Genomic DNA, 12,071 nt, shown 5'->3' on the forward strand with positions numbered 1-12,071 from the left:
CGGAATCAGTGGGGATTTCTTGCCAAGCAGTTTGCTTAGCCTTGGGGCGTCTCTGTGGCTGTCCTTTTGTAGGAAGGCAAAAAGCCAGGAGTGGAGCACAGACATTTGCTTCTAGTGTTGGGGTTAGTCTCAGAGAGGCTTGGTCCATGCTTTACAAGCTTATTCTATCCACAGCCACGTACACAATCACCATTCATTCATTTAGTAAAGGAAGGAAGGAATGAACACATCATGTTACGCAGGGCTGCTAGGATAATGTCTGCAACAGGAGCCCAGGTTTGCAAGCGTTGACAATGCAATGTTAAAATATGGAAATTAAACGTATGACTCCACCAATCCAGTGTCTTGTAGCATTTAAAAAGAAAACAGATTGCAAAACAAATTCCAAGTTCTTTCTTTCTTCTTTCCCCAGAATGGTTATACATTATTGTGTCCCCTTTGCCTGGCTTTAAGAAAGAATAATAATACAAGACAGCCTAGACACCATTTTAATTCAAGCCTATAAAACATTAAACTGTGGATAACACTTGGACCTCTGAGTCCCGCAGAGTCAGCAGACGCCTATTGAGTGACATTGCTTACCATAAAGGGCCTACAAGGCAGGACTCCTTAGGCATTGCTTTGATTTATTCCCGTGGAAAATGAAATATGCCCTCACACAAGGAGTATAAAAGGAAATCTGAACAGTCAGTTCTATTGCTCGGTATTTTTCAAAAGACTTGTTAGAAATAATTTTCGCTGTTATTATAACTCACCAGCTGTGCATATTATTTGTTATTTTATTGTGAGTTAAAAACAAAAAAAGCTGGAAGAAAAACTGTCATAGAAAGCCATATTAGATCCAAGAGTGGTTAAAATATTTCTTCATTTGAAGCTGTTTATTCTGTTGTGTTTACAGATCTACAACACTTGGGTAAAAGAGAAATTTAACAAAAGGATACATTTTCCACCTTTTCTCATTACTAACATGACATGTAAAGAATAAAAAATAATCAGTAATGAGGGGAAGTAATGATATTTCATTCATATGCATATAAATATCTGAATGAAATCTCCTTACTTTGCTTTAGCCATCATTGTAGGAATAAAAACCTCTTACACAAAACAATAAAATAAATAAAAATGCGGGAGTTGCCAACAGGATGTGGAGAGATGGAGTAGTATTATTAGTCAAACTGAAAAGTGGGGTTTTGCTACAGTTCTGTTGTGGGATTTCAGAAGATCTGAATCTTAACTGAAGGCTTTTCGAAGCGATAAGGAACACTTCTTGAATTAATGGGCATGTATCGCTTCTAACATGTAACTAATGCCACTTTTACGTTGAGAAAAGCTTTATAAAGACAGTAAGAGATTAAACTGAACATATAAATAAAGAGGAAAAGTGGGTGGGGAAAAGAAGGATGTTTGTTTTTCTTGTTCCTTTTAAGCCCTCGGCGGAAACATTTGTTTACACAAGGGTTGTACCAATGTCTGCTACAGAAAACTATATTAAATATTGATAGATCTAGTCATTTCCTACCTTGAAAGCCATTCTGAACATTTCAGATGGATTTATTCTCCTGCACCCTAACACAGTCTTTCCTCTGTGATTGTCAAATTTTCATTCAAAGTTTTTTTTTCTATTTCCCTCCTTATTCAGCAAAAGTAAGCGAGTTTCAGTGACATGTAGAAAATTCATTTATGATTAGCATAAATATATAAATAATAATAATAATAATAATGACAATAAGAACAATAACAAGTATAACAGTAATATCAAGAACAACTGAAATTGACTCTTTTTTTTTTAAAAAAAGCCTGCATTGGTGTGGAAATCTTAGATACATCAACAATATTACATTGTCTCTAATCTTCTATCTGAAGTTTTTGCTTATTTGTTTTTCAGAAAAAAATAACAACAACCAGACAAAATGACTTGTGCGACAGACAGTAAGCCTGCAATATTACACCTACTTGACAGTGAGTCCCATCTAACTTGGTTAGTCTCACTTCTGAGTAGACATGCATAGAACTGCACTGTTATATTACCACCTCGGCAGACTTTATGTTTGTCAAAGTTAGCCAAAACCCAAACAGCCTTATGGATACAACACAGGCAAGAAAACAACACTGCTGATCAGGGGTTTGTATGTACGTGCGTTATTTTCAATTCGAAGTTAAATTATACCAAACACTCTGAAATAAATTAAAGTGTCCATTCTGAGGCAATGCTTTTGCTTTTAAAAACTAACAACTCTTTGTGGTAATGTTTCATTTTGTATTAATCTATGATTTGACTTACAATTTGCTTATTCCTTACATAAACTACAAACACCAGCCACTGTTACAACTGTTCAAAACTACTCTTTCTATTTCAGACCAAATATACTAAATAGGTGAAAATGTATAGTCAGTCACCAAAGACCTGAATCAATCTCCCAAAGTTTGGGGAAGGGTTAGGGTGGAAGGAAGGCATTGGGGGAAAAACCTTCTACAAATATCCACATAAATACATTGAAGACCAGGGTTAAATAATCAATGATACAAAAAAGAAGTTCCTGTTAAAATAATAAATACATCTTATTTAAGTCCAAACCAAATCTTTCACATTGCTGAAAAAGCCTATAAATTAATCTATCCAAAATAAGTTCCTGTTTTGGTCCCAACTATGGTAAACTCCTCCTCAGGACTCACCTTCTGCTAATATTTCGGGGTCTCTAAAGCTTACCTTCCAGTAAATCATTATCAATTATTACTCTCTTGTGGGGATGTTTTAAATTTTTTTAAAAAACGATATTGCACTGTCATGCTTTTAAACTGTTTAAAAACAATGAAAAAAACTAAAATGATTTTCAGGGATTTAGGAATCTCTGAAGGAGTAAAAAAAGATAACATAGCTGCTTGTGGGGTGGGGAGAAACCAATAAAAAATCCACCAATATATAGGGTATTCAAAATAACTGTACTGTAACATGGGGGGAAAGTGAGGTAATTTAAACATCAGTACATTTCATTTCATCCTATTTCATTTCATCTCTCTATCAATCTCTCAATCTCTCTCTCTCTCTCTCTTTCTCTCTCTTTCCAAATCCGTTCCAGTCCACTACAGATGCGTTAGTTTGGGGGCTTCCTGAATCCTTCCCTGAGTTGTGTGATGCGAAGTCAGATCTGTGTATGTGGGATGGGGGTCACAAGGTCCATGGTGATGGTTGCCGGGGATCTGAGCCGCGCAGCTGTAGTCCACGCTGGCCGATGAAGGATGCGAAAGATGGCCGATGTTGAACATCGGGCCGGAGGCTGGCATGGAGTCCACAAAGTTCCCCCCGACGTACACGGGGCTGCCCTGCAAACTGGGGTTGGCGAAGCCGCCGTTGCTTTGCATGGCGTGGTGCTCGTACTCGGATACCGAGCCCGGGTACCTTTTCTGCTGGGGCAAGCAGCTGCTGAGCGGGGCCGTGTAAGCCGCCAGGCCGTACATGTTGGGCTGCGTCTTGGCGAAGGAAGAAGTGGGCGAGGGCGCGTCGTAGCTCAGGCCCCCGACGGTGGGCAGCTGGCCGGAGTAGCCGACGTGGTTGGGGCCGCTCAACGGCGGGCTCCGGTCGGGAGACTGGCCTACCGGGGAGTGCATAATCCCTTTGGCTTTCTGATCCTTTTTGTACTTCATCCGCCGGTTCTGAAACCAGATCTTGATCTGACGCTCGGTCAGGTTCAGCAGGTTGGCCATCTCGACGCGGCGGGGACGGCAGAGATAGCGGTTGAAGTGGAACTCCTTCTCCAGCTCCACCAGCTGCGCGCTGGTATAGGCGGTGCGGACCCGTTTGGAAGCAGGGCCCGGGGGGCTTTTATCCTCGCAGTTCTCTCCTGTCGGGAAAAAAAAAAGGAGAGAAAGAAGAAGAGGAGGAGGAGGAGGAGGTTGGCCGGTTGATTTACAACGCTTGATAGCGTTCAGGGTGCGGTGGCGTGATGTGGAGTGTGAAGGCGGAAGGCGGAGGGAGAGTTGCTTTTGACATTCTGGGCCTGCGGAAGACTTCGGGGGCCATTTGAAAAATGTACAAACGGGTATCGCGATTATCACCCAGTTGGAATCAAGCCATTTACACTCCGCCCGATCTGTCTGCAGTGCTACGCGACGATTCGGGTCTTTGTGGAACCTCCACGGGCACTTTAACAATTAATAACCCTCCCACCACCACCACCACCACCACCTTGAGCGGCTTTGAATCTCTTCCATCAATCGGGCAGTGAGCCTTCTTCACAACCATCCCCACCCCCATTTCAGACTTTTCAAAAACTTGTAGTCTAGCATTCAAAGGGAAGTGGATCTGGGTGAGAAAAGGACCTCCACGATCAGCACCGTGAGCGCTCTCTATAAATGAGAGGGACGGTTGCTGCTTCAGAGACAAACAGCGAGAGGCTAATTAGGAACTGGAGAAGCCAAGTGACACTTTCGCCAAATTCTTCTCTCTCGCTCGCTCGCTTTTTTAAAAAATTAATTCCTCCCCGTCCGCCTCCCCTCTCCGTAGCCAAACTTCCTAGGAAAGTCCTGTCCTGCCCCCTCTCCCGGCAGCCTATAAAATGAGAATCGGCTTCGATCTTCCTCTGCCCTGGAGGAAAGGAAGGTCCCAAGGTTGCGGCTCAACTCTGGGATTCTCAAAGGGCTAAGAAAGTTCCAGTTCCAGGCAGGAGAGCTGTAAATCATCGAATTTAATTGGAAGAACCGATCGATGCCTGCCAAAGCCCAAGAAGGTTCTCTGGTTTGGTCTCATCAAGGAAGAGAGGCGCAGGCTTGGAGGGCGGCCGCCAAAGGGGACACCTTTACGCCCTCCCAAGCACTGCTCTAACAGCACAGATTCTCATAGGGGGTCGGAAATCCCCCCTCTCCACAGTGGGCAGCCATTTCAAAATCAGGAAAGACCAACCATGGGGGTTTTGGGACCACTCCTCCTTTCTCCCTCCCCCCCCCCGATTTTAAGTAAGGGGAGGAAGACCATGGCTACCATATTGAAGTCCCCTTAGTTACTCCTCCTAACATAAAAGGCCTCCAGCAAGATGGATTCAGAAGGGACAGACTCACCAGAAGCCGGCTAGACAGAGAAGCCTGGATCGACTGTGGAGATGGAGAAAGGCAGGCCTTTCCTAAAATGGCTAGCCATGGGTCGGGCCAGCTGTGCTCCCAGTCTCCTTTCTGGCCCTAGCAACTCTCTCTCCATCCCAATTTCACCCTCCCACTTCACTTCTTAAAGTGGTTTCTCAGAATCACCAGATCAGTTTGATAGAGAGGGAAGGGAATAAGAAGGGACACTAAAGCTGAGGAGTCTAACCTCGCAACCAAATGCTGCCTTCTAAATAGGTGAGAACTGTGAGAACAAGAGAGGGCCAAATGTTCACGGGGCAGGGATGTGCTAGGAGAAAGAGGCCCTTTAAAAGAAGAAGTACATCTTAGGATAAAGGATATCTGGCAACCGACTTTGAAACACTAACCTCCTGGCAGACTAAACTGAAATGACAAAAGAGAAGGAGCAAGCCACCCAACCCCCAACTTCCTCTCCTTGCCTCCTCTTCTTTTCTTTTCTTTTTTCCTTTCTTTCCTTTCTTTCCTCTCCTTTCCTTTCTCACTAATCCAGTCCAAAACCTTTAGTGGGAAGCAAATCCTCTTGATCAAAAGGAGACATTTCCAAGTATGGTTTCTTTGCATCAGGGAACTCCCTAAAGACACCCGATTCACTCACACTGCTTTCAATAGGACTGACAGCAAAGGACTGTACGTACACTACTTGTGTATGGATTTTGAAGGAGGCCTCATTTTGTAGGCCACAGCATACACTGAGGGACAGGCTCATTTCACATTGCAATTTGCCTCATCTGGAGGGCTTTGAGGCATGTTTCGCTTTTTGAAATAATTCACCTAGCTGGGCTGAATTCTCTCCACACACCCACACACCTCTCTTTTTAATGTGAGGAGGGATGTTCAAAAACAGGAAACAAAACAGACAGTTTGAGTTCTTACATTTAGAGCAATTTTGGTGTGAAAGCTTTGAAGTCACACAGGATTCCTCCTCAGGCGGAATGTCCCAGAAAGGAGCATTCAAAGACCCTTTGTGCTGTTGGCCCAGCTCTCTCAGGCCCTCAAGGTTATTCCCCCCCCCCCCGTTTCTCTTTTATCTTGTAGGCCAGGGAGAGCAGGACGGACATCACCACGTGGTCAGGATCATGAAATCCTACAGAGGCAGGATCCACCATCCCTCCACCCATGACTGTTAAAAGTCAGCCAAAGGAGAAGGTCTGTGTGAAGGTTGCTCTTCTGTCCAGAAGCTTAAGGGCAAGCTCCACAGGTGAACAGCGGTTTCCTGCAGGAGGATGCCGTGCAGGTGGGGGACTGCACACATCTGGAGGGAGAAAACCTCCTGTACAGAATTTGTGGCCACAGAATGTCATGACAGCACAGACTGAGATGGTTTTAAGGTGTGGCACGTGTCGATTCTGGGAAAAGGGACCCTTCCGGGGAGATCAGTCCTGAGGGCTAACTGAATCCCTGTGACTGGGAAGTACTGTAATGGGAGAGGCTTTTCACTTTTTGCCATGCTTGTTGCCCATGGAGGCTTCTGTTTGGGGGAAGAACAGGATGCTGGACTAGATGCACTTCGTCTCTGATGACCCCAAGGTGATTATGAAAGGCAGAGTTTGGCAAAAGTTAGTTGTTTGGGTGGCATCTCCCAGACTCTCGGGCGGTACTAACTGCCGAGGCTGAAAGGGTCTGACAACGGTCGTCCTCCTTAAAGCAACTTCTCCCGGCAGAGACAAGGTATTACACCTGCTTGGGTGAGCGGTGGAGGGGATGGAGGGGGAGGGCGGTGGGATGCCCTGCGCCAGAGAAGCCAGGAGGGCAGGGGTGGAGGGAATACCTGCGGGGGCGCAGTTGTTTTTCTGCTTGGAGTTCTGGCGGGACTCCTTCATCCAGGGGAAGATCTGTTTGCTGATGGTGGCCGTGGAGCCGCCCGAGGCGTTGGGCCCGCCTTTGCCCTTTTTGGCAGGGACGGCGTGGGCAGGGTTGTTATTGGGCGGGGAGGGCGAGGGCAGCGCCGGCGGCGGCGGCGGCGCTTGGGGGGGCGGCGGCGGCGGTTGCTGCTGCTGCTGCTGCGGTTGTTGCGGCGGGGGCGGCTGCTCGCCCAGGCCCGGGGGCGGCGGAGGGGCGGGCTGGCTGCCCCCGCCCGGGCGCATGCAGCTGCCGCCCAGGTCGGCGCTCTTGTGGGCCGGCGGCGCTCGGACGGGGGCGGCGCCCTGGAGGGAGCAAGCCGAGGCCGGGTAGTCGGTGTCCAGGGCCGGCTGGGCGTAGGGCTGCGGCGGGCCGGTGGGGTAGCCGTAGGCGTCCGCTTTGCCGTAGCCGCCGTAGCCGCCGAAGAGCGCCGAGGTGTCGTAGTAGGCGCTTTTCTGCATGGTGGGCTCTGCGCTCGCCGAGGCCTCGGGAGCCCGCTCAAATAACATGGACCGCCGCCTTCCTCCTCGCACGGCCTCGCCTGCCTCTCACGTCTTGGGTTCCGGCCACGCTTGGCCCACGACACCACCTGGAGGGGGGAGGGGAAGCCACAGAGAGACAAAGAGAGGGGTCAGTCGTGGGGGAGGGGAGGGAAGCCGCCAGACCAGAAGGGCCCCGGGACGTCTGCTCTCCCCCCCCAACACACACACACAACCGCTTTCCAGAGGGCGCCGGAGCCCAGACGGGCCTCCCCAGGTGCGGCCCCTGCGCAGCCGCCACTGCTCCCAAGTCCTGACCCCACCGCACGCACACACTAGGGCAGCCTCTCCCAACTCGGTCATGTTTTGCCCCCCCCCCCCCCCGGCCAGCGAACTAGGGCCCTGTCGCAGGCGGGCCCTCTTGAGTATGCGGATCCACACACACACACACACACCGCACAAACCCGCGCCCTCTCCTGATCAGGCCCGCAAGGGGCAGAGGCAAACTCCGGGCAATTCCTAGACGACCTTTCTCACCCACAAGGTATATATATATATAAAACCGATGGTGGGGGGGGGGCGTTCAGGCATCGGAGCCACCTCCTAACGGGCTAGGCAAGGGGCAGGCGAGCAAGGTTTTTAGTAGTCCCCCCTCTCGTGGGACAGAACTGCCGTGCCCCGAAGAGATGTGGGTTGACAGCAGAGTTCTAATCTCTCTCTGTCGCACTCAAAAACAGGTATCCTTGGACTGTTGTGTAATACACACCTCACAAGTATAAGGAGGGCCATAGAGTGGATGTTATGCGAGCATGCCGTCACCACCCGCCCACTGCTAACTTCCACATACGCACCCCTTGGCCAACCTAGGCTTTCACTGAAACTAGCAGAATTTCTTACCCTGCCTCTTCCCTTTATCACCTCGATATCCAACACTAACTTTTCGTCCCATTCTCCCTCCTGCCCGCTCCTCCTTTCCCACAGCAAGGAATTCTCTCGCACACTTACACTTGGGTGGGCCCAGCTGCTGTGCTCAGAGAGCTCTTCTTCTCAGGCCCACTTTCTCACTCGCACACACCCCTCGACACACATTCCGCATCATTCACTACTGGCCTGGGCTTCCATGGGACCTATCTTCTCTCTTACTCTCCTGCCTTCTCCCGAGTCCCCCCCCCCAGAAAAGTCCGGCCTTACATCTGGATCTGAAACAATTCATAGATTTCTCTTGCCACTGTAGATGTGTAGAGAGGTGCAGATAGGAAGGAAGTGGTCCAGGACCCTTAAGTGAAGTGGCTTTTGTGCTTTTACACCTGAATGCCAAGGACATTGGGGGGGGGGGTCAGACTAGTGCTCAATGCTCGATGCAGCTGTGGGCTATATCCAGTAGTATTCCGACCTACAACATCAGCCATTGAAAACAAAAGATGCAGGTTTGGGTTACCTTGTTCTGTTCATTTCAGTGGGTCTGCCCTATGTAGGATTAATATTGGATTTAGCCCATTGAAATAATTAAATTGAGCAAGTTGGCTTTGCAAGTGGTTGTGACATCAAAAAGGTAACCATACAAGTCTTGTCCAGCACAAGATAAATTGATCTCAGATTAGCAGAAGGACATGGGTCCTTTTACCCTATTTCCCACAAAATAAGACCTAACCTGAAAATAAGCCCTAGTATGATTTTTCAGGATGCCCGTAATATAAGCCCTACCACAAAAAATAAGCCCCAGTCAAGGGAAACCCTGCCCTCCACCATTGTGCCACAACCAGAAAAAGATGGCATGAGTGGTGTATTCGAATAAATGTAGATTGTTGTATATAAAAAAACACACATAAGAAAATAAGCCCTAATGCATTTTTTGGAGCAAAAGTTAATAAAAGACCCTGTCTTATTTTCAGGGAAACAGGGTATGCAGTGCAGGTGGGCCTTATGGCTTCCTATTTGTCCATTTTAACCAGAGAAGTAAAATGTTTCATGACCACTTCCTTGAAAAATAAATACTGAGGATGATTTTTCAGAACTCAAAAGGCAATCTAACTTACTCTTCTAACTGATGTGAAATTGACTGTTCAGTAGACTTACATAAAAAGGTAAGTAAGAAGCCCTTGAGGGTTATGTTTAAACCTGGCTTACTAGACTAATCGGGAAAAATGTTGGAAGTTAAAGTTTAAATAAGGGTCACTAATTCATAGGTTCACCATAAGTCAGAAATTATTTGGCCTGACATAACAACACAACAATTTAAATAAACAAATTACTAGTTTTATTCTTTTCATTTTAAGAAACCCACTTCTGTCTCTTTCACCGTATTCTTTCCTTTATATTGTTTCTCAGTCATTTCTGTATCATAGATATTTGATCTTTGTATTAACATTTTTTTGTTGTTGCTTGTTTTTGTCTTGTTCATCCTTCCAGTGCTCTTGGTCGTCGCCCCCATCACACATGCACAAGAATATTTGTGAGCCGGTAGTGACATGATGGATTGAACTAGAATTGAAAACTGAAAAACCAGAGAAAATTCCATCTCTATTGTATACTCTGTCGCTTAGTGTTTTGTTTTGCTTTTCCTGGGAAGATTTGGAAGAAGTTAAAGTGTAACTAAGGGCATTCAATAACTTTCATTTGCAACATAAAGAAAAATACTTAGGTCAGCTACCTTGGCTCTTAGTCTTTAGAGACACTTCAACCAAGGTTTTTTGTGGGTTATTTCCCCGGACTTCACATTTTTCTCCCCCATAGCAGGCAATTTACACTAGATGAGTTTGCATTGGGTGTGTGTGTGGGAAACCCTTTTCCTGTCTGTTTATCTCTATGTGGATTCCTAATTCAAGAAAATTATACAATACACAACATATGTTTTCCTCATGTGTTCTGTGTAGTGTTTGGTCTGTGCTAGAATCTATATAAACTTCTTTCTTTTCTTTTTTTTAGACAATGAAGGGACAGAAAGGATTTCTGTACTTTCTGTCCTGGTTTTGATGTATGCCTCTACATATCAGTTAGTACTTTCTGGACAAATATACTACAATATATTTTATATCTGCCATGAAGCATGGGATACCATTGTGGACCTAGATTAAAAAGATGTGGATTTACATCTCCATTCATCAGGAAGCTGACCAGGTGACTGTGGGTCACAGTTTGTATCTCTAATTAAGCCACCTTGTAGGCTTGTTATGGGGATAAACTAGAAGGGGTGCAAAATATCCTGAGCAATTTTGAGGAAAAGCAGGATTCAGACTCACTAGATAGTGAGACAGATACATATCAGTCTGTATTGGAATGCGATGTATCAGACATACAGTGCATAAGTTTATAAGGCAAACTCATGGACTTTATTTTAAAGTGTTTGGGACTGAGATGTCCAGAAAATGTGTTCTGAAGTTTACAGTCTCCTAAAAGGAGAAATGACACTGGCAGTCAATGAAAACTAGGTTGCTAATGCTTAATGCCTAAATAATTAATTTAGAAGTAATATCCATCTCATTCCAATTAAATGAACTTCAGAGTAAGTGAGTGGCAGGTGGCCTAATCCCATATCTGTTCATTCAGAAGCTCCACAGTCTTTGGGGAGTGTCTCCTAACTAAAGCTGCACAAGGGTTTCACCTGTGGGAACAAAACCAGCAAGCGGGCCACTTCTTGCTGTAGCCTCTCTAGTGAGTGATTCTAAACTTTTCACCTGCAATATTAGTCACTCTTTCTTGTAAGTGCAGCTGAACTCAGGAGGGCTTTTTGTAAAACTGCACAGGATTAGATTGTGAATGCACAAACCCTCTCCATCAAATATATTTTTCCCATCTATGTAACATTTTTGTGGGTTCCTAAGTCAGCCCTTGAATAGGCAACATGACAATTGGGAGGTGCGGGATCTCAAGGGCTGCTGCTGAATCTCTGCATGTTTGCATCCAAATGAGACAGGTTTGGGTCCCACAACCAAGCCATCTGAATGCCCCTGAAAAGGCGCGCACACACCAACTAGTAACCAATCCCTGTGACTTTGCATCATTATGTAGATAATGGCACTGATATACTAGTATCTTCATTTTTATTTGAAAGTTTGCTGTCTTCCTGGTAATCACTTATGGACATAATGGCTGGGACTTAATTAATCATACATCATATTTGTCATTAAAATAGTCTTAATTTGCTCTGCTTTCCTATGTTTGTCATAATTTACTACCCTCAATTTAACTTGCAAAGTAGTCAGGCCCTTTAGGAAGTTTGAAAAGATTCACTCTGCATTTTAAACAGCAGGAGACTAGACTCCTCAGACACATTTTGTTTATCCTACTAAGACTCCTTAAGGTGTTTTAAAAAACTTTTTAGTACATTATATATATATATATATATAAAAGCTTTAAAAAGTGTACACACACACACACACACACACACACACACACACACACACACACACACACACACACACACACACACAAATAAAATATTTGTACAATAGGCCAAGGAAGGTGGTTGCATGGCCTGGTCCATCTGTTTCAAGACACACACCCTTAGAAAATCAAAATTTCAGAGGGCTAGTAGCAATGTTCATCGGCTGCAACAAAAACAACAGCGTCTTGTGCCACCTTCAAGATTTTCTAATTTATTTGGGCATGAGATTTTCCGGACCAGTGTTCACTATTTATCAC

At 45.7% G+C, this 12,071-nt stretch overlaps 1 protein-coding gene across 2 annotated transcripts in view; it reads right to left on the reverse strand.

The window, feature by feature from the left end:
- Positions 1-847: 847 nt before the first annotated feature.
- Positions 848-12,071, reverse strand: part of HOXD3 (homeobox D3) — a 51,636-nt gene continuing 40,412 nt past the window's right edge. For both annotated transcript variants that reach the window (XM_072980485.2, XM_072980493.2), the window contains exons 4-5: positions 6,881-7,540; positions 848-3,839 (exon numbers count right to left, since the gene is read on the reverse strand). In XM_072980485.2, coding sequence (XP_072836586.2) covers positions 3,082-3,839; positions 6,881-7,460 — 1,338 coding nt within the window. In that variant the 5' untranslated portion in view covers positions 7,461-7,540 and the 3' untranslated portion in view covers positions 848-3,081. The remainder of the gene's footprint in view (positions 3,840-6,880; positions 7,541-12,071) is intronic.

Source organism: Pogona vitticeps, chromosome 1 (assembly GCF_051106095.1).
Source record: "Pogona vitticeps strain Pit_001003342236 chromosome 1, PviZW2.1, whole genome shotgun sequence".
In the NCBI taxonomy this organism is placed as follows: Eukaryota; Metazoa; Chordata; class Lepidosauria; order Squamata; family Agamidae; genus Pogona; species Pogona vitticeps.